Source organism: Saccoglossus kowalevskii, chromosome 18, assembly GCF_978046115.1.
Source record: "Saccoglossus kowalevskii chromosome 18, keSacKowa6.1, whole genome shotgun sequence".
In the NCBI taxonomy this organism is placed as follows: domain Eukaryota; kingdom Metazoa; phylum Hemichordata; class Enteropneusta; family Harrimaniidae; genus Saccoglossus; species Saccoglossus kowalevskii.
The window spans coordinates 22828205-22852144 of record NC_140658.1 but is presented as its reverse complement, the minus strand read 5'-3'; the positions used below and the strand labels follow the sequence as shown (position 1 = coordinate 22852144).

At 33.6% G+C, this 23940-nt stretch overlaps 1 protein-coding gene across 1 annotated transcript; it reads right to left on the bottom strand.

The window, feature by feature from the left end:
* Positions 1-2240: 2240 nt before the first annotated feature.
* On the bottom strand, positions 2241-23657 carry LOC102802218 (uncharacterized). Its single transcript, XM_006825520.3, has 13 exons — positions 23480-23657; positions 17798-17994; positions 16580-16735; positions 15554-15659; positions 15008-15091; positions 13607-13675; positions 13385-13516; positions 12452-12559; positions 12042-12172; positions 10090-10155; positions 9441-9540; positions 4027-4218; positions 2241-3078 (listed from the first exon to the last, which is right to left on the bottom strand). Exons 2-13 carry the CDS (start codon positions 17965-17967, stop codon positions 2998-3000), a joined length of 1395 nt encoding a protein of 464 aa, XP_006825583.1. The 5' UTR covers positions 17968-17994; positions 23480-23657; the 3' UTR covers positions 2241-2997.
* Between the last annotated feature and the right edge of the window lie 283 nt (positions 23658-23940).

Below are 23940 nucleotides of genomic sequence, written 5' to 3'. Positions count from 1 at the left end.
CTTTTTACAATTTACAAGGAAAAAAAGACGTTTTTACAGTTTACAGTGAAAATTGAATTCTGCAGTGAATTGTGTCATCTAGTCGTTTTACAGTTTCGAAAATGTAATTTTCCTGGATTATTTCTTTACGACTTTTTTAATTTGGATGAAAATTCTTGTACATACCGAGAAAAATGAAACATTTTTACAGTGTACGAACAAATATTTGATTGATTACGTTTCAATTTACGTTGTACGAACAAAAAAATATTGCAATTACGATGAACGAAAATAACCCTTGCCCCCCTCTAAGTACGCTAATAGTTTGTGCTGTAAGTATAAGACCATGCCTGACAGCAATTTTCAAGGGAATTGTCTTGTAAGCTTTCAAACTATGACTTTGTTCATACATATGGACAAATGCTCGCAACCACTACGTACCATAAGTGGACAAGATTTAATATTTACATGTTGCATTTAACCTTTTCTTAACTAGCCTTTCTCTCCCAAATTCGACTGCAACTTTCATTTTTCACTCAAACAATTTGCCTATTTTTGTCCCAATATTTTAAAGTAAAGAGCATACTATAAATGGAACTATTTTGTGAATTTGTGATGAAAAGAGCCTTTTCAAATTTAGATTTGTCATGAGAGCCAGGAAGTTAATGAAAAGCAAACTGTTTAGTCAAACCTAAGCAGTCAGCCGATTCCGGAAAGATTTTGCACGGTTGCTGCCCAAAGACTCTCATAAAAGGCAAGGTTACAAAAGTTTTGCTATGTTTGTTGACAGGTGCAAGTATTCTCAGCTCATTTATCAGACATACCGGTACTATTTAAGAAAAATAAGTTGATATTATCTCATTCATTCATTCACTCAACATTCATTAAAGTTGATTTTATTATTCAATATTCTATCAAAAAATACATCACCTGAAAAAAAAGGCACCATGATTTATAACACATCAGAAAAGGAACCAGTTTTGCATTATAATAGTAATGTAATTTATTGTGAGTCAAATTTCACCTGTAAACAATTTATTTTAGTTTCATTTAGAATTTGAACTTGAACACCCACAAATTACCAGGAGGCGAGACTTAGGGGTCATGAATAAAGTACCAGGATGTGTGACCTTTTAAGGTCATGAATAAAGTATCAGGATATGTGACATTTAAAGGGAACCTCAATCCAAACAACATAATGACCCCTAAAGAAAAAGCTCTACAAATGTAGGAGAATGCAATTTACACTTTTTTTATATCAGTTTTCATTCTCTAGATATTCAACTTTTCATCATTATTATGTAGTCAGCCATCGTGATTCTCAAGCAAAGGATTATGGGTAAAGTATGACATCATAGAATCTGTTGTCAGAAATTGAGAAAATTATTTCATCTATAACATGAGAAATACTGATGCGAATTAGTTCAAATTTTCGTTGTGCATATTACTCATGCATATAATTATAGTAAAGGAAATTGGAATTTTACAAATACACATAAAATGGATATATTGTTAAAAACGTTAAAAAAATAAAAATCAATATTTTAGTTGTGAAATATAGAATGTCACTTTTTGTCCTCTTTTTGTGCTCAACATGTGATATATCACCTATATAACCTACTCACATTGGTAAATTGTATACAATATAAGGAAATTTTAGCATTTGGTAGAAAAACATAAAAATAAATATTTTCAGTTCTGTATGCTACCAATTTCTAAACTTTCAGCCAATTTGAAGTTCAACTTTTGAAGTTATAGATGAAATCATTTTCTCAATTTCTGACAACAGATTCTATGATGTCATACTTTACCCATAATCCTTTGCTTGAAAATCAAAATGGCTGACTACGTAATAATGATGAAAAGTGGAATATCTAGAGAATGAAAAGTGATACAACAAAACTGTAAATTGCATTCTCCTACATTTGTGGAGCTTTTTCTTTAGGGGTCATTATGTTGTTTGGATTGAGGTTCCCTTTAAGGGTCATGAATAAAGAACCAGGATGTGTGACCTTTAGGGGTCATGAATAAAGTACCTTTAAGGGTCATGAAAAAAGTACCAGGATGTGTGACCTTTTAAGGTCATGAATAAAGTACCAGGATGTTTGACCTTTAAGGATCATGAATAAAGTACCTTTAAGGGTCATGGAAAAAGTACCAGGATGTGTGACCTTTTAAGGTCATGAATAAAGTACCAGCGCGTGTCAAGGCCCACAAAATCTACTAGTTCTACTTTGTAAAGAACTTTATACAGATACAAATACAGTTGATTAATTTACTAAATACATACCTAGAAAATAAGAAAACTTTAAAAAAAGAGTTAAATAATCCGCGAGTTAATAAAATTCTTGATCTAATTGTTCTAAAATACAAAAATAAATTGCTATGATACAGTATATACACGAAATAGTCATGATTTAATTTTTTTTAAATATGGTATTAATTTGCATAGTATATGCAAAGAAGCATTACATTGTGTCATGATAATAAAATATATTAAGTTTTGATTATATTTATTCGAATTGTATTGCATTAAATTATGATTTGTATGTAAATGTAAGACATGTTTGAAACTAGCGTAGACCTGTGTATAGTGACATAGGATGTGACGTGATGACATCATAGTGATCATGTGACATGAATCAATGTACACCATGATAGATATTGTTAAATACAGATCTGTTAAAGTGAGTTAGTGCATTACAGACATGGTTTAATTTAAAGGGCGGCAGTCGTCGTGCCGTGTCCTGTTTGATATGGGGCTCATAGCAACGTACACAACGCGTGTAAAAGACATTGTTTATTTACACGAAATTTGAACACGCACTGCGCGACAGTCGTTGCGCCGCGTCCTGTTCGATATGGGCCTCATAGCGACGTATACAACGCGTGTAAAACACATTGTTTATTTACATGAAATTCAAACACGCGCTGCGCGACAACCACCGCCCTTTAAACATTATCCTGTATGTATGGATTTATCCTGAGATACTGATTCACTATTAAAACGTCTGACAATTATATTTCGTCAAGCGCTGCCATGTGAGCACCAGACACATTTTTATCTCTTTTTAATCTTTCAGCTGCTGCTACCAAAACCTGAAATGAAAAAAAAAACCATGAATACTTATTAAAGACCATGCATAATAATGTTGGTTTTCTATTGGTCAGTAAAAGACAATCATATCATATGGTTTTCCTAATGCCCATATAAAGGCATACATGCCATGTGATAACCTTATTATTATTATACATCTATTTCCTGTTTGTATGGTAATAATTTAATGAGAGATATAATGGTCTTCCTAATGCCCATATAAAGGCATACATGCCATGTGATAACCTTATTATTATTATTATACAGCTATTTCCTGCTTGTATAGTAATAATTTAATGAGAGATAAGTCTGAAATAGCAACAAAAACGTTTCACAATGTATGAACATTTGCGTTCAGTGATGGGATTCTATTTCCTTCACCTGCTTGCTACGTCGGAAGTCAACAAAGAAAGTGTTCGAATGTGACGCATTATTTCCGAATAAGGAAGATTTGAATTCATCCAAAAACTATGTTCTCGTGTCAGTTGTATAATATGAGGTTATTACGAGGATACCTGAAAGTATGCACGAACACAGTATAGCGGGAGTATGCACGTTGGTCAATGCAATGTTGTACTGTCTTCGTGCATACTTTGAGGTATCCTCATAATAACCTTATTATTATACATCTTTTTGATCCAAGGATACATCATGGGAATGCCGAAATCCAAAACGTTTAGAACAGACTCAGCAAACTTCTTTGTGTGGAGTCCAGTCAAAACCCTGATAGCAGCCATGTTTGTTTTTATTAATTCAGGACGCTTACGCATGTAATCATTCCATATTTGGAATTTGCATTTCTTAATATGATAGGATGAAAATACCGCAGAAAATTATGGCACGCTGTAAATTATGGCGTGACAGACGAATTATAATGCCATATGTTTCAAAGCTGAACAATAAACATTGATTTATAAAATATATACATTGTACATATTTCCTATACTCACATCATCGGCTCGTTTTAATCCCCTGTGGTAATTTCCTCGAGGGACTATAAGTTGCGAAGTTTCATAATCATCTGGGAACAAATCATATCGCCTTTCTCTGTCTGTCGGCGTGTCCAATGGTGCTTCTCTTCTGTGTCGCCGTGGAAATGCATTGTTAAGATAGTCATCCCCTCTTGGTAAATGACGAGGTTCCTAAACAAAAGAGTTAAAGGACAACTTCAGTCGAATGGTTCTGATTAATTTCGTTTTCTGAAATGCATGCAGCAATACTTTTGCTGGCATGGATAAAGACAGCTACTGTAAACCTAGTTAAAACAGCAATTTGACTCAACGCAAGAGTTAAAAGAATCTTAATTTAGCTAAAGTGTCAACTATCTCATTCTGACAGTATACTTTTTGTTAAATTAGTGAAATCTTGAATTAGAAAAATTACAGATTACCTAGATTAGCTTAAAAATAACATGCTAGCTAAAAAGACGTGGTTTACAGTATTTTCATCCTCAGCAGAAGCCCAATTATAAATTACCTTACATAATTCTGTTTCCTATTCATGATTTCTTGACATAGAATGCAAATACCAACATAAATTGCCAAAGATCTTTTTTACAGCAATTAAAATCTGTTTTAAGGTAGCGAGAAGGTTTTGTGACGTTTTTAAATAAAACATTCTCTGTCTGTTGTCTCGTTCAGAACAGTAATTTAGGTTATATATATCAAAAGACTAAGTATAGAGGTGCAAGTTCGCACAAACTGGACAGACATTGTTTACATAATTATCACGTGACATCAAAAATGGCGAACCTTGTAAAAATGATTGCGAGAGCACACTGCGGAATTTCCTGGTGAAATTTAAATTATGCATTGTTCGTAATCAAGTGCATTGAAATGCGTCTCCGATAATCAAAAGACCTATTATTCCGATTTCTATGCAGGTTTGTTTTTTTGTCCCCAAATTATTTCATACTTGGCACCTTTAACAGACTATTATTCTGTGACAAAGCATTTTCTTTAAAAACCCAGACATATTTCGCACCATCATTATCTTTTGAACAATAACTGTGAGTTTGAATGTCCTAGTCCGAACGCACTTGATTTGGCGGCGGTCCCAATGAGTCGTTCTCGATCAAAACTTCAACTCGAGAAAAACTCGAAAAACAGTTTTGGTTAATAAAACACTGTAGATTTGCTGCATTATTATAAATATACACTAAAAATGGTCAAACATATTACCCACTGATATCATAGAACTCATAAAGAGTGTCAGATAATGAATAATTTCAAGCTCGAGCGTGAAAAATGAAGAAAACTGCTGGCATTTGAGTCCGTACTCCAGGAACGTTCGGGTTTTCCATTGTTATGCAAACGAACAACGAGGGATAATCCTCTGACAAACATTACTGTCCCACTGTACACGCTGACAGTTTACAAACAAGATAATCATTCAAGTGTCTCAGATAAGACATCTAATAAAACAGTTTTCATGGTGAAACAAAATGGCCGATGTTTGAAAAAAAATTGCTGTGTCAGAGTGCGACACTGAGTGGCAGATTTTTCTTTGCCTCGTCTGTCAACGCTTTCTTTCTTTTCTTCGCCATTGCGTTAGAAAAAAAATGTATTAGTAAAATAGAATATTGACTTGGAAAATAAAACGATTTAAAAGAAAGTTGTGCAAAGTTACAGTACTCCTTTCGCACAACCTCCCGCCCGCTTCCGCTTTCCAATCACCTTTTTCTCTCGCTTTTGCGACCGCTTGTTGAATTCAACCGGACAATTTCCGCTTTTTTTCGACCGCGCAAACCCCGAAATATCACCGCCCACCTGCTCGCTCGCGCGCATTTAAAATTCGGACTAACAGAATAATTTCCGAGGTTTACATTGTCCTTTAATTGTCTTTCTGGTTTTTATAGATATTTTGAGCAGCTGACAAAAGTTCGAATACTTTTTGTTTTAACTGTATATAATTATATGCACGCAATCTGACCCTTTGACCTCGATTTGGCGTGGACTGAATATTTTATTTTAAACAATATTCTGACGTGAAATACAAAATGTATTTCAACACAAGTACGACATGGTTGTCTGGGGTTTCTTTCCTGATTGTTGAGTCTTCGCAATGTGTTTTGTATAATTATTGTTGTTTTCCCCCGATGCTGAAGGACCGTAAAGCTAAATAGCAGTTACATGCATGGGCTGAGTGAAAGAAAATATTTCTAAGCCTAAAATAAAACCTAATATTACACCTCTTTGTGTATTTGTTAATTTTACATATGTTTGTCATAACAGTATGTTTGTAAATATCTAGAAAAATCTCGTCTTTCGTTGATAATTTCGATTGTTTGTTTGGAATGTCGATCCCCATTGGTTTCTCCATACTGAGTTTAGGAAGGGCGTCGATCAACATCGTGACAATCAGCCGAGAGAAGACAAACATTGACCGTAATTCATGGAGATCATGTCCGTAATTTGTGGGCTGAAACCCCAAATAATTAATCAAGTATTATTATTTTAATATATATTTTATTTTACATCGCAAAACTAAACCATGCCCAAAACAGAGCTAGAGTTGTTCGCGGTGAAACAACCGCATTGAAGACGATGCAACTTCAACTAGCCATTTCTTACCTTGAAATAAAAAAAATAAAAATTCGAAGAGCATCGGGGAAAATATTAATAATCATCCTTATCAATCGCTTGCTTTATTTTATTCGAATCCATGAAATTCACGATTTTTTTTACATTTGTTGGCAACTTCCGCGCTAAAAAAGATTGAAAATGTGGGTGTGGTTATTTTGCAAAGTCCTGTTGATAATACGTCTCAGCCAATCAATGATGTTGTAACAAAGCATATTTGACGCTAATTGAAGGGTCGTCGTACAATCCAATCACCGGCGTCGATTCACATTGTTGTTTGTGCTGTGACAGGCTTCAAAATTATTCGCTGAAAAACATATTTTGACAAACTGATGGAATTTGACCTTAGTTCAAAAAGAAAATACTAGGCTAAGATACATTAGAGCTCACGCGAATCAGTTTTCTCTGCAAGTTGTGAAATAAAGTAAACCAGAGTAGCGTCGATGATTTTCAGCCCTGAAGGACATTGAATTGTTCATCGACTGGCCACCAAATAGTTATGGCTATAACTAAATTTGACACGTTTTTCTTTTAAGCCCAATAAATTATTCATACATGTCAAGCTCTGTTCGATTTTTTTCAGGGCATGTGGCCGTTTTTAGTCGAAAATATTTTTTGTGGGAACACTTTTGCGGTACGTATACAGTATAGACCGAGCTCATTCAATGATCGTGACTTAATTTTAAAAATTGAATGTCAAATTTTACCAGACGTGGACCGATGTGGATTCGATATCGTTATTTTTGGAATTAATCACTAACATTTCCTCGTTTCTCTGCTCTGTCAAAAGGAGTTACCTAGGCTTTTTTCACGTAACTGTCTCATTAAAATAAAAATAAAAATATTACATCTAGAACAAGCACCCAAAACACGTAACAAGAGGTCCCAGTTCAGTTGCTTTCACGATACAAGTGTAATACAGCTATTAGATTTGAAGTGTCGTTCAGAATGTAATAATTGTTAATACTAGTTGTATGTTCACACTTCACTATCAAAACCACCATTTCGACCACCCATGTGCCAGTTTTCAGTGTTTGGGCGAGCGGTCAATGTTTTCAATAAGCGAGCGAGCGAAAAAAAAAACGCGATTAAAATGCGGTCGGTTTCCGGTCGGACAAGACCGCGTGGTCGGAAATTAAGCGATAAGCGGTCGATGTAAAAGCGGAAGGTTGGGCGAAATGAGTACTGTATGACCATGATTCTCCGACGAAGTCTCGACTGACAATAATGCTGAAATGGACGTTAGATAAACACGCATTGTTTGCAACTGGAAGCTTATCACCCGTTATATCAGAATCGTCAACAACAGAGTATACAGATAAGATTTTATCATTTAATTCCTTCCAAAGATAAACACTATGCAAATATCCACGAAACGGCAGTTGTAGTCTTTTCTGCTAGTGTTTTAAAACACTAATTTGAACAACGTTATTTCGCAATTTCGATCTTTTGTAAACCTGGGGTGATGTATCAAGGTCTAAAGTAACCGTTTTATCAATTTTTGAAAAATCAAGAAAAAAGTGAAAATTTCCCTTCTCGCTACCTTAATTCACAGATGTAAAACATAAGTCGCCCAAAAATCTGATTTTCTTATAATGGGCAAGGCTTAGATAGTTTCTCTATGTTTATTAGTCTGATTTTAATGGATGTTTGCTTGTGGTTCTTACATTGGTAACCATGTTATGTTTCAACTTTTTTAGAACCAATATTTGTCCACCGTTCACAACATAAAACCCATAAAAATATTTTCTCAAACTTTTAAAAATTTTGTTCAAGCCCTGTAGCTAATAGAAAATTCCCAAATTATTGAAAAATTATCAACAAGTACATTAACATTTTGTAAAAATTTTGCACCAACAATTAGATGGAACAATTATGACACAAATATTATTTTATGCCATAGAAGGCATACTTGGATTGAATTAACATACTGTAAAATACTTTTTTTTAGCTGGAATTAATTTTCGCAGAAAAGACATTTTGGGTATTTTGTATGGAATGTATTTTCACTGATTTTTGACAAGTTTAATGTGAAATATAGGAAAACAATTATATTCGCTGGATTTTATTTTCACTCATTCCTTCAGCGAAAATAGTGAAAATTAATTCCAAGTGAAAATAAAGTATTCTACAGTAATAGAAAAGGTTGAATTATTCATCTTTCCACAATTGAACACTTACTTTTTTATTCAGAATACCATTGCTAGTTCAACAATGTGCACTGGCCTACACACTGTTTCTGTAATACATTTCACACAATGTTTTTTTTGTCTGAATATTCAGTAGTGGCTGTGCAAATGTGTTACATGATGTATGTGTAAAGTTTGAACATGATCAGTCCAGCCATGTTAATTAATATGGCTCCAAAAACATCATTCATTAAAAACAAAATGGCCATCAGTCAGCCATTTTAATCCACATCTGTGAAAGAAATGATGTGCATCAAGAACTCATTATGTTCGATGGACATACCAAGTTTGAATGTAATATATGTTCATGAATAATATATATGCATGAACGATTTGGTTCCAGAATGACAGAAATGCTTGATTTTGATGATTTTTAGCACTAAAATGGCCACCATTCGAATATCTGGATTTGGAACATGAATCAAACGCATGTGCATAAATTATGCATGATATGTTATGTGCTGTATGTGTGAAGTTGAATGAAATCTGCCCAGATATGTCTGAGATATAGGTGTGAACGGATGCATATATGCACACACAGAGGTGAAATTATTAGTATAAATGAGCAATAAATATGTGAGTTAATAGTCTTACCCGTGTCCATGGTTTAGGTATATAAGGCTTAAATGCAGTGTCTTGTAAATAACTGTCATCAATTCTATAGACATCATCAGACGAGACATGGTCCAAGTATCTACCAATAGAATGACAGTATGCGATAAGGGACAATCATAAATGTTTTAATATGCAGTTATTACAAGGATGCCTTTTAAGGTAGGATGCAGTTAATACTCGGTTTGATATCACAAAATTATGGCACACTGTAACTTATGGAGATATGCTGACAAATGTATAATTAATATCCCCTATTCAAAAAAACACTTAATAAGTAAATTAAGTTCTGAAAACCATTGAATTTTTTCCACCAAATTTGAATGTTATTTGATAATTTCGAGCTAAGCAAGCTATAATTTCAAACAATTGACAAACTTAACTAACTCATTCTTGGTCATAATTGAAGGTTTTTTGCGCTAATGATCACTACAGTTATGACTATATAAGTACCGGTAATATTTGTGCATGGAATATCAGTAAAAAAACAACCAGAAAATGGAACAATAATAACAGGATGATACAAAACGCACTTGTGCTGTTCTGATGACATGCCACTTCAAGAAAGTTGTATACAACCAACAACTTATTTGTCCCTTGCAAATTTAAAGCCGTACAGTATGTTTCTCACCTAAGACAAGCATTTAGATCTCGTTTCATTCTCTGCTCATAGTCACCGTGCTGCTCTTTAATTGACCTGCAAAATAATCAAGTCAATGTACAGTAAATGAAATAGTCTCAAGTCTACAGTTTTTAGTGACTGTGGCAATTATAAACGATGAAAGATGTAGATAGATTATAAATAAATGTTTGCAGAGTATGTTAACATGTTATTTTTATAATGCTGTTATGTTCAATCAAACTCACACCTTCAAGCAAAAATATTGTTCTAATGTCATACACAATACCAGTTAGACATTTTGAGTCAAACCATAAAACAAAAAATAATATGTGTAATACATGTACTGTAAAGGGGTTAATTATTCACTGGGTTTTAATTTAGCTTATTTCGCTGACTGGAAAATGTGCTAAATTAAAATCCAGTAAATATGCATAGAACACATTATCTAAATGATAAAACCGTGAATTAAAAACCCACTGAATATGCCTGAAATGGTAAATCAGTGAAATTTAAACCCAGTGAAAATTAGTCATTTTACAGTATACCAAGTATGGATAAAATTAATGACTTGTTCAAATTTTGTGATAAAAAGTGTTGTTGGACTAAAGTAGATGAAACACAATGAAAATTTAGGCCTTAGACCAGTCACTGGTAGCATAGTGGTTGTCGCATCAGACTCGTGATCAATAGACCCAAGTTCAAATCCTACCTTAGGCTAAACATCAAAGAGTCGACCCCTATCCTGGGTGAGTATGCCACAAACTCAATGGAAAGGCCAATTCCACTGGCCGAGATTCATTCACTAATGAATGCGACTTTGGGGGAACCTTGGTTAAGGTCCACAGGTGCTTGTGTTCGACCGAGCCTGATTGACGCCAGGATAGTGCATTAAAATTGCCATTTGACAGAGAGATGGCCGCACAGCCCTGTCATGTAGTCCCAAACATGAATATGACTTCTGTGGCAAAATGCACTATGTGTCAGCACTAGCACTTGCAATTTGCACATACAAAAAAATAATGTCAGGAGAGACAACAGTGACACTCAATGATCAGAACTGTCGCCTGGCACAAAAAATATATTTTAAAAATTTAGGCCTTTCCGCAAAGTGTTATGGTCAAGTTGCAGACAATTTGCTGACAGGTTTAATACTGCAAAGTTTTTCCTGCAAAGGACTTTGTTTAAATTAGCAGCTAATTTGTAGCAACATGATTTATAGGAAATTAGGAACAGTTACTGAAAATATCTGGCAAAGTATTCCAGCTAAAATTAAGTATTTTACAGTATTCCACTTTTATTTATTTTTTGCACTACGGCCAACCGGGACATATATATACGATATTAGCTCTCTGAGTAGCAGATACCCTTATATGAACTATAGAGGTGTTTTTATGGTCAAAATAAGTACACTGTAACCTCAATATAATGAACACCGTTATAATGAATTTCCCGATATAATGAACACATAGCGTGTCTCCCGCTCACAACAAACCCAATGTATTATGTGCTTCATTATAGTGAACATTTCACTATAACAAACTAATTGTATGTCCCCCAAAGAGTTTGTTATAACGAGGCTACAGTGTAATATTATAATGATTCAGTATAAAACATTTTTTGTAAACATGTGATTCTATTTGAGATGCACTTTTAATAGAGCAATTATGATATGCAAACATGTTTAATGATGCTGTTGTGTAATCTAACGCACTGTGAATCAAAAACACAATTGTATTAACATCAATTGTACTGGCAGGACTATGAGATAAAAAATCAAATGTAACAACATTTTAGGTTTTGACTTCAAGAGTTATCTACAGCCACATACGATGTTTATTCATCACTGAAAACCTCTCCTCCACTTAGTAACCAAAAAACTGATCCAACTCGATTTTGATGAATTTCATTATTACTGGGGATCCTCACAATTAAGTCCTGTTTGAGGGCGCACTAATACTTACATAATTCTTTTTTGAAGGAATTTAATCGTTTCATCTGCTTCTCGTTTATGGAAATGAAGTTGCTCTTGATATGCTCTTCTCGCTGCTGCTTTTAATCCGTTCACCTTACCAAAATGCTCCACTGCTACTTCCTGTCAATAGAATGTATGTAATGGATACTGTTATCGACTTCAATACTGCGAAAGAAGTCATTCATGAATACCTATATCACAACCTTTTGTAGCAGTGGATATTTCCCTTCTAGAGCTTTTAAAGGACGATGGTGGTCACACCATGTCATGTTTCGTATGAGTTTCATATGGATAAACACCACAATATGTCAGCTTTCAATCAGTAATAAAATATAACTTGTGAACACCATTTTCGCCAGTTGTGCCCAGTTTTAATGGTCTTACAATTAAATGACTCACCGGTGGCGGTTGATAAGGACTTCTTAAAGTCAAACCGTCCAATATCTGCACTGTTGTTGAATGGAACAGATTTTCTTTGTAATGATTTTCTTTCTGCATTGGATTCCCCTAAAGAAACAATCACATGTGTCAACACACTCTGTGGTTTACTTTTAACTTGCAGAACACTCACAAATGGGTATAGGTCTACTCATATTGAGACATCATGTGTGGTAACAAGAAACAAATTGATGTTTTGAAACACAAATATTATTTGGAAAAGGTAGCAAACATCAAAGCATTGCTGGAATTTCAGGGAATGCTAATTCGGGTTATCTTACCAATGACTTATACCACAGGCATTCTGATTGGCCATTTAACTAATGACTTACACTGAAGTATCACTGATTGGATATCTCACTAATGACTTACACCACATTAGCTTTGATTGGCTATCTTACCAATGACTTAAAATAAAATAGTCCAGATTGGCCATCTCACTAATAATTTACACCACATTCAATTTGATTGGCCATCTCACAAATGACTTAACGCAGTCACTCCGATTGGCTATCTCACCAATGACTTAACACAGTCACTCTGATTGGCTATCTCACCAATGACTTAACACAGTCACTGTGATTTGATAACTCAACAATGACTTAACACAGTCACTCTGATTGGCCATTACACCAATGACTCACAGTCACTCTGATTTGCTAACTCACCAATGACTTAACACAGTCACTCTGATTGGCTATTACACCAATCCCCCACCATCACTCTGATTTGCTAACTCAACAATGACTTAACACAGTCACTCTGATTGGCCATCACACCAATGACTCACAGTCACTCTGATTTGCTATCTCACCAATGACTTAACACAGTCACTCTGATTGGCCATTACACCAATGACAGTCATTGTGATTTAATAACTCAACAATGACTTACATAGAGATGTAATTCAGTCAGTCTTCGCAGTCCCCTGAGTATAGCAATTGTATGATGACTGTCTGATATTTTGTTGTCAGAGGCATCCAAGATCATCAGATTGAACGAACTTGCAACTGACTTCAAATCACGCTAGAAAAAACAAAATACAAACCATCAGTATCCCACAAACCACTAGTGTAATGTAGTAATGAATGTTTCCTTCAAATTCTTAAAACTTACTAGTCTGTTTTTCTGCACATAAAGTTCTTGTAGTTTTGGTAGTGCCTGTAAACCATTGAGGGATTCCAACTACAAAAAACAATACAAATTATCATTAAAGTTGAAATCGTGGTAAATATCAGATTTTTCTCAAATCTAGATTTCTCCAACTAAAAAATTTTTGACTTGAGCCAATAATATATAATAGTAAAGTAAAAAAAAGTATGTAAATAAAACATATAAGTATGATTTTTCTATAAAAAATGTGTATATAGTCATGAACATATGCATGTTGGTTATAAACAAAATATTATATTCATGTTCCTCATCATTTCATTATTATGAGGTTATTACGAGAATACCTCAAAGTGTGCACGAAGACAGTACAGCGCATACTTTGAGGTATCCTCATAATAACCTTATTATTATATATCTTTTCCTTCCAAGGATACATCATGGGATGCTGAAATCCAAAAGGTTTAGAACAGAATCAGCGAACTTCTTTGTGTGGAGTCCGACCAAACCCTGATGGCAGCCATGTTTGTTTTTATTATTAGAAGATGCTTACGCACGTAATCATTCCATATTTGGAATTCACATTTCCTTATATGGTAGGGTGAAAATACCCCGTAAAATACCGCAAAATCACGGCACGCTGTAACTTATGGTGTTACGGTGATAGACGTATAATAATATGGGTTAATGGCAATCAGAATCTTTGATTGAAAAAAATAGGGTCACCATGAAATGTCATGAAAAAAGTCCTTTAACAGGTTTCCATGGTTAAATTATTACTTCATAATTTGAATTTTTGCTATGTGACAAGAGATGAAAAAGTCATATCTGAATGTTGATATATGAATTCTAATATTGTTAAAACTTTTGCAAAAAAATTTACATTTAATTGTGAGTGTGTTTTCAGTGTGATAATAGTTTGCCATGATACAATGGGAAGTTCTCTCCCATAATGCATTGCTCTCCATATTCCTAAATTTGAATAGGAGACAAAATATAAATGAACATGTATCAATTAAACCTATATTCCCACTTTGTATGATCTTCAGAAATCAATCACTGTCTCCTGTAAGTATCATAAGATTTTGCATTTTGTATACTAGTAGTTCATGAGAAATCATATACAAAGGAATCCTGAATTCAAATTTGGAGAATTTTTCCTAAAATAAAGTATTATTAAAACCATGCAGACTCAAATGATATTTGATTTGGTGATCAGAAAATACAGCCTGTTTTAATGTCAAGTGCAGGGTCGCTTAATATTTAAGGATTTGTTGCCATGACAACTGATTTTATTATTTCTCATGGTGGACATAATAATTAGTGGACGGTTTTCTGCATATAATACAAAGAAGGAATGCAAGTTTAATTCTGTAGTCTAACCAAAAGTAGGAAAACAATACTTACCACGTTATTGTTTAAATGAAGCACTGTGATGCTTCTTAATGCTGGTAAACCATTAAGTGTTCTCAGTTCATTCATTCCAAGATTCTAAAAGAAAATGTACTTTGTCAATGATATGGTTTGTGTTAGGTCCTGGCAGATTAATAGAGTTAATAAATTATTATAGGACTTGAGTGTAAACCATTAAGTGTTCTCAGTTCATTCATTCCAAGATTCTAGAAGAAAATGTACTTTGTCAATGAAGGGGTTTGTGTTAGGTCTTGGCAGTTAATAAATTATTATATGACTCGATGGTAAATTATTGAGTGCTCCAAGTTCATTCATTTTGAGTCTGAAATTTGATATTGGTATGCACTGATCAAGACTAGATGCTACCAGCACTAACACACTTGCAATTTGCAAATAAAAAAAAAGGTTGGGAGAGACAACAGGGACATTCAATGTCCGTAACTTTCGTCTGGCACAAAAATATTTAAAAAAATAATAAATAAACCGAGCTAGACAATTCAATTGACCTTTGACCTTTGTGATATTAAATAATGTACATACCAGCTCTTCTAGATCTTTACAATTATCTAGACCTTCTAGTTTTCGGATAAAATTATGTGACAAATTGATAAATACAAGATGTGTCATGACTTCAATCCCTGTAAACCTGAAGAACCAATCGAAGAAAAATTAAAATGTGTGATTGTAAAACTTAACTTGGCATGTGTGAACGCTGTCATCTGAAATATATTTGAAGATGCTAAATCTTGAAAGATTACTTAAATGTGTAATTTAATCAGGTTCAAAAAAACACTTTTGTCACTTTTTTTCAAAAATTATTTATAAAACGTTTATCAAGATCTATAGCTATTAAAATAATTTAAAATTCATAAAAACAAATTATTGAATAATGCGAAAAATATGACCAATTCTCAAAAAATTTTGGCCAGGAACATAATGACTTCAAGGGAATTTTTCATGACTCGATATAAAATATTCACAATGTGAAACTCCCAACTAAAAATTCTTACTGTCTCAAATTTAACTCTTGCAAAATAAAAGTAGCTTATAGAATTTATTAATTTGCATTTCCTTAAAGAATAATTTGCAATTAAACAAAATTATTATAATTGAAAATGTTAAGTGTAGGTAGGAATTGTAGTACATATATAGCATAGTAGTAAATTAGTAAACATTGGATTTGAAATAATTTGCATATTTTACACAATCCCAGATTATGGGTCAATGAATATAATTAAAAATGTTAGTGTAAAAATAAAAAATGTTAAAAATAAAAAATGTTAGTTACAAATGTATGTGGTACATATTTAGCATAGTTTTAAATTAGCAAACATTGGATTTAAAATTTATTTTGCATATTTTTGGGTTTACACAATCCCAGAATTTGGACCAAATAATTACTAATATAAACTGTGCAATAAACCTGTGATCTATGATGATCTCATCAAAGGTACAAGCGATTACACACAAAAATCCTGATTGCTGGTATCCTAGCAACTCCGTGGTGACTGAGATGAACGGTGACATATACCTACATTCATAGTGAGGAGAAGAATCATTTCTTACCGTTCGAGTCTGTTCAATGACACATCTAAATGTCGGCATTCTTTAAACGGAAATAAACTTTCATTGTCCAATACTGATAAGTCATTGAGAGACAAATCCAATTTCAAACATTTTGATGGTTGTTCTATTATATTAGCCGATCTGGGACTCAAAACGCTGAAAAAAAAATGTAAAGTGTCCTTTAATATTACTGACTAGTATGAATGCATTAGATGATGATGACAACCATGGTTAACAGTAATGTTTTTGGTTGTCTTGAGGCTTGGTTATCATGTGTATCGCATTGACGTTCCTGTCAGAAAAGGGCATTGATACACCTCTAAGTCATCTGCAATATGCAATTTCATCCTATATATTACTGTAAACTGACTAATTTTCACTGGGTTTAAATTTTGCTGATTTAACATTTCTGGCATATTCAGTGGGTTTAAAATTCACGGTTTTATCATTTAGACAATGTGTTCTATGCTAAATTTTACTGACTGGGTTTTAATTTAGTGCATTGAAATAAGCAAAATAAAACTCAGTGAATAATTAATCCTTTTACAGTACTTTATCATATTTACAATATGTGTGTATCTCCACAGTGCATGAAATACTAGGACAGACACATACTTTGGCGTCACATACTGAAGGTTGTCCGGATCTTCAGGGTTCATATCCGATAACTACTGAGTGTGTGCATTTTCAGAATCATTATTCAGTGCCTTCTTGTGAATTGGGGAAATTAAATATCAAAAATGAGCAGAACTGCTACACAAGTCATTGGCGTAAAATAGAACACTATGGCGTCAGCAAAATTATGTTTGATATGTTTGCCTTCAGTTTTATTCTTGACTGTGAAAATATGCAAGGGAATAATATATGATCGCACGATATTTTCTGTTGCAAGTACCACTTAAATAATGTAGCAGCCTGGGAATTTTAAAATTATCCATTAAATATGCAAATGATACAAATAAATACACATGTGCAACTATTAAATATGAAAGTGAAAATATTAAATATGCAAATGCAACTATTAAACATGCATTTATGAAACTTGCATATATAAATACAACTATTAAATATGCAAATTAAACTATTAAAGATGTAACTGTAAATGCCAATAAGCAAGTGAAATGTAGATATGCAAATAAAACTAATAAATATGCAAAGAAAATTATTAAATATACAAAGAAAAACATTTCGAGTGAAAATAAAGTATTGATCCATTACCTTTCTTCACCGAATTTGAAATTATACGCCAATGATGCAATCTGACACATCTTAAGATCCAGAAAATAAAACGGTGGCTTGGACATAACATTCCATGACAATGGTACAAACTTTATCAAATGTGCATGACTGTCCACAAGTCCAGGATCCAAGTAAGTATGTAAATTCATTTTGGTGATTTAGAATTTATGACAAATCTGAAAAGAAGAAAATATGATACTTGTATAATAAAATAAATATGTATTGTCAAGAATAATCGGGCCTAATGATCAGTTTCTTGATTGGGGTTTATGTGATCAACTATCATCTGCGTGAAATGGTGAATTCAGCGGTTCTGCAGGCATAAACATATTCTATCAAGAAGAAATCACAGATACAGGGGGTTAGTAAGACTGTTGACAGTCTTTGGGCCTATATAATTGCGTTTCCTAGACATTCGAATGCTGAAGGTGTTTGATTGGAAATGCGAACCATTTCACGCGAGGGACTTTAGTCCCGAGAGAGTGTCCGCAGGTTTCTAGTTGATATAAATAACTCATAGTTGATGCTGACACCACGAAATAAATTATATTAACATAATGCATGCAAATTTATTCTAAATGACCCCCTGAATGCGTTGGTTGTTCACGTCAAAATTTGTTTGTGACATGATATCAAAAACTGCTGTGGTCGTGTCGCGATCGCGTATAGTACAGTCAAAACAAACTTTGCGCAAGTCGTGGGCGATCCTAGTAGCTGATGACCCCTGACCCTTTTCACGATTGGCCACGATAAAATGATAAACATCTGCGCGACTATTCATATTTTTATGTAAGTACCCAGATCTGTTAGGAAATCTTAACAGTGAACTGCAGCACCGAACACTCGGTCGTGCCTACCATACTTCCTGTCCCAGTGTTCGCAATATATTCACACCTATTATGTTTATACACAATATTTAATAATAATAACAGATTAATATTAGGTATGATCAACTGTCGACAGTCAAGGGTTTAGGCATCACAATATTTTATATTTGTTGTTTTATATTCTGTTTGATTATGCAAGAAAGATGACATAAAATATGAATTTCACTACACCTTGTCTATTTTATAAATCAAAAAAAAAAAACTTCTATATCATAAATATAAAAATACATTTCTTGACTTTATGATCCAAGATGAGAAAAGAAAACTTTTGAAAGTATTGAACAAAAATAATATAATTAATAAAAAAGCCAGATTTATAAAATGCTGCTTCAAATGCAAAGCCTACAGTGTAAGGATTTTAACAATTTGTCTTTGATTGTACATATAATACTTTTTGAATTATTGACTCTGGATAATACTGTAGAACCATTTATTTTTACTGACATTTAATTTCACTATTTTTATGTTTTGAGCAATTTTTGCGGGGGTTTAATTTTACAAGCTTGGCGGAGAAACAATGAGTTGTATAGCTACTCTACATGTTCACATGGATAGCAAATTTTACTCACCAACGGAAATAGCGAAATTAAAACCAGCGAATAGTTAATGCATTTACAGTAATTCAGGACTTCAATTTGAGAAGAACGGTTACAAAGTTTTGACTTAGTGACCATAATTTGGAAATAGAATTAGGCAGGAGAAAATTTCCAAGAATTGAGGCAAACTACAGATTGTGTAAAAAATGCAACACAGGTACTGTGGAAGATGAAGAACATCTCATCCTTGACTGTTGCTTCTCCACTCTTAGAAGACTGTAAATTTAAAATATTTAAAAAGCTTACAAATTAGTAAGCTCAATGTACCTATGTTTTCACAATAAATAAATAAATAAACAAACAAACAACCTGTTTGTAAATGGAGTCAAACCTGATGTAGTGTCCACTATTACTATATAAAATGCATTAATTATTCACTGGGATTTAAACTACGAGAACATGTAAAATAACAAGAACACTCATTGTTTCCTTGACAAACCTGTGAAAATACAGTGAATACGCTCAAAACATCAATGAAATTAAATGTCAGTGAAAATAAATGGTTTTACAGTATGATATATAAAGACCACTTGTTCACAGTTAGCCACTCAACATACACTCAATGTAATCAACACATGAAAGTGATCAGTATATATAAAAGCAATCTGTCTAATGCAGTGACAGGCTACTAGGTAGCAACATGTCTACCTGTCTTGTATATAGACACTCCACATTTTGATAGGATAAATAGGCAACCTGAATTTCATAATTCAATCAACCTTATTTTTTAGAAAATACACCAAAATATATATTGATACGTAAAACGTACTGATCATTTTGAGGATAGATTCCTTATTTTTAACCTACTGGTATTCCTAAAATCTAAAAATTAGAAAATAAAAAACAGTATGACATGTATTAAATACTATTATTATACATCTGTCATTGTAACACCATAAGTTACAGCGTGCCGTAATTTTGCGGTATTTTATGGGATATTTTCACCCGACCATATGAGGAAATGCGAATTCCAAATATGAAATGATATTACGCGCGTAAGTGCCCTCTAATAGTAAAAACAAACATGGCTGCCACCAGAGTTTGACCGGACTCCATACAAAGAAGTTTGCTGATTCTGTTTGATTTCGCCATTCCCATGATGAATCCTTGCAAGGAAAAGATGTATAATAATAAGGTTATTAGAGAACACCTCAAAGTATGAACTCGGCCGATACTCCAGCTGTACTGGCTTTGTGCATATTTTGAGGCATTCTCATAATAACCTCATAGTATATAATGATGAGTTTATAATGATATCAGAAGAAGATCCTATTATGCATATCAACACATTAGTATGCAGTAAATGCTTAGAAAAGTTTGATTTGATTTGCATAAACAAAAATGAGCGATATTATCGCCTTGTTCAAAATTCTGTAAATAGTTTGATTTTTATTGCTGTAAATTTTCATGATTCTTAAGAATGAAATTTTCTTAACTCATAAATTTACGAGTATTTGTCAATCGCAAAATTAAAGTGCCAGTGAAAATTAATCTTTTCACAACCAGACTTTCATGCATAACTTTTCCTGTATTGTTTTCTTATATTTTTCAATATTTCTGGAAATGAACCCTAATTTTGGAGCCAACAGGCAAAATTTGAGTCCATTTTCAGATTTTCACAAAAGATTTGGCCATTTTCCTCCCAATCTTCTGAAAGAAACGAGACTATTTTGTGAATTCGTGATGAAAATAGGGAACCGGTGGTGAAATGCTTTTACAGCAATGACAAATTTCTTTATCATTTTTTTGTGAGAACACAAATTTTGTGAAAACCACAAACTTTTGTAGTTGTAATCATTTCATCGAGATCTTTAAGAAAATGAGTCATAGTGACATTCGCAAAATTCTACCCTCAAAAAGTGAAAACTTACAGCGCTAAAAATTAAACTGCTAGTATCCATATACAGAATCCTAATTTTGACAAAATGGCCACTGATACAGAAACTATAATAACTAACAATGTTTGTAAAACAATGACATACTACTGATTTTTGTTGTTTTCATATCTGCATCTTTGTTGGTATGTAATCAGCATAGAACACATTGAATTATGGGTATTTTCATGTTTAAGTATGATTCTATCTTTGAATAAACCATTAACCATGACTAGAGTTTATTGTGTCACAATAGAAAATAATTACCGGTAATATACTAAAATTAACTTATCAATTGGACTGTTGCTATGTGTTGCTAAGAAATTCAAATATGCTGTTAAGATATGTGTTCACAAGGCACAGAAAAACAAAAGTTTTGTTTCTCTTAACAAGTACCGGGTAACTAAATATAATCTATCTTTATAGATTTTTTCCTTAAAACACATCACTGATAATTATATTTAGCTTTTACTCCCAAATTAGATGATAATTGATAGAGATGTGTCCTGAGGCTAGCCGATAGACCCTATAATGTTTATCGTTAACTTAGTTAATATATGTATTATTAACTGTTTGAGATGAATTAAAATTTAACATACTGTAAAACATTTTAAAAAAGCGACATGCAATTTTAGTGAATTGTGGTACGGTAAAATGACGTAATAGCGAAATGTTTGATCGTCGTTGTTGATTTCCTTTTCTCACAATACTTGTCTGTCGCGTGCCAAAACAAATGCGCAGTTATCACCTCCATAAAAACAAAGAAAAACTGTCAAGTGTAATTAGGAAGCACCCCAAATTTTTATGTTTCGGATTACTGTATACAAATCCCCAAGCCTTGGCCATTTTGAATTTATAATAAAGTCATACATCTCGAATTAGCGAATCAGTTCTCTTGCTAAATTCGCTAAAAAGACATGCTTGGGAAAAAGACATGTTTTACAGTATGTCACCTCAGTGGACCCTCTTCTGACCTACAACCAATAGAGTTTCACAGTGTGTGACACATAGGCAGGACATCGGTTTATGAAATATGTGAAATAATGGTCAATCTACATTATAATAAATTACATACAAATTATTAAGTGTACAAGAGATATTAACAATGTTGTTATTGTTGCCATGGAAACCCACTCTTTATTTGCTTATTGACATATGTTGAATGTAACATTTAATCGCTGTCACTAACCAGAATGTCGACTAGATGTTGAGCTTTTGTATTTTTTCATCTGCTCTGTTAATAATGTATGTGCCTATGTGAATTAAACAGATCTTTCTATAGTCATAATAAATATTATATCAATGAATTAATATACAGTCAATGGGATTTTTAGTTTATATGTGCTTCAATTGGAGTGTGATATAGTCAATCCTAGAAGACCTCAAAAATGACCTGAGCTGAATTTGCTCTTCTGAACATGCTGAGTGATTGATTTATTTATTTATTTACAGTATAAATACTGTAACTGTCTTGCCTTTATTGCATACAGAATCATTTAAATCCAACATATTTTGATTATAGACTTTTGGAATTTACGTAAGTGCACTACTAACGGAGAGAGCAAATACAGTCTGGCTGGGGAGGGTCATGGTTGCCTTATATTATCACGAATGCATCGCTAAGTACAACTGGCCTACCCTTAAACTACTTATAAACAAATAACAATAGTCAACAGTTATGTATTGTGTTGCGGGGTACAATGGCTATTGTCTTTTGATAGAGAACGTTCAGTTTCATAGAATACTGTAACCTCCCCTGAAAGGTCACGCATTAATTCTAAATACATGGAAGCTACGTTAAATAATTTGAGAACTGATCGGAGACGGGCTTACCTTTGCGTCAGACTACACCGATAAAAGGGGCACACAAATCGGATCGGAAGATTATACGAAGTTAAATTTTTGTCACGGTGACATGAATACAATTATAGTTAGGAGCGGTTCTTTTGTCAAATCGAAGGTTCATGAGGGTAATCAATATCGTCGGTGCTTATGTTTTTTGTTTTCTAAACTATAAAACACTGCATATGCGGAAGGTAGCGAATACACACGGGGAATGCGATTACCATCGCCAAACGCACAATCACAAAATACTTGTATGAGGGGTGATTATTCGTGCTAAGATTGGCGTGTAAAATAATCACACGGCCTGTAGTGTTTTGATTGAGCGCTCAAGTGAAACCTGTCCAAGCATAAGTCGATACACTTGTAGGACTCATCTGTTCGGAAAATATCTCTTCCACTCAGCGCGTCGCCCGTGTCTATTTATGCTTAGGTCCATACTAGTACTAAGTTTTCACTTACCTCAGCTTCGAACAGACAGCGCACGGTAATACTGTGTTCGTGGAGTTTCAGTCGCGGTACAGGTTAGCATGCCTAGAGCCGAGTGAAGTCCCACTTTTTATAGCTTATCATGGATTAGTACTTTTGCCATGGGACGTTGTGATTGAAACTTTACACTTGAGCTGTTTATGTTCTGTCATTTAGTACGCCCTCGTGCGGTTCCCATAGTCACAGTGACCACCTAACTTTGTTAAAAATACGACATGTGCACGTTTTTCATACAGCCTGGTGTGGTTACCTGTGGCGAGGAAAAAAAGGAAGGTAACCAGGCTAACTAAGAATAAAATATCCACTCAAATTCCAATAAGTTGAAACAGATAATCATTTCTCATGCAGAGACTTTCAGTAATTTTGTTTCATTTCTGTACAAAGGCGAACAACATTATGGCGTCAATATTTTGGGGGTTTTAATAAACTTGTCG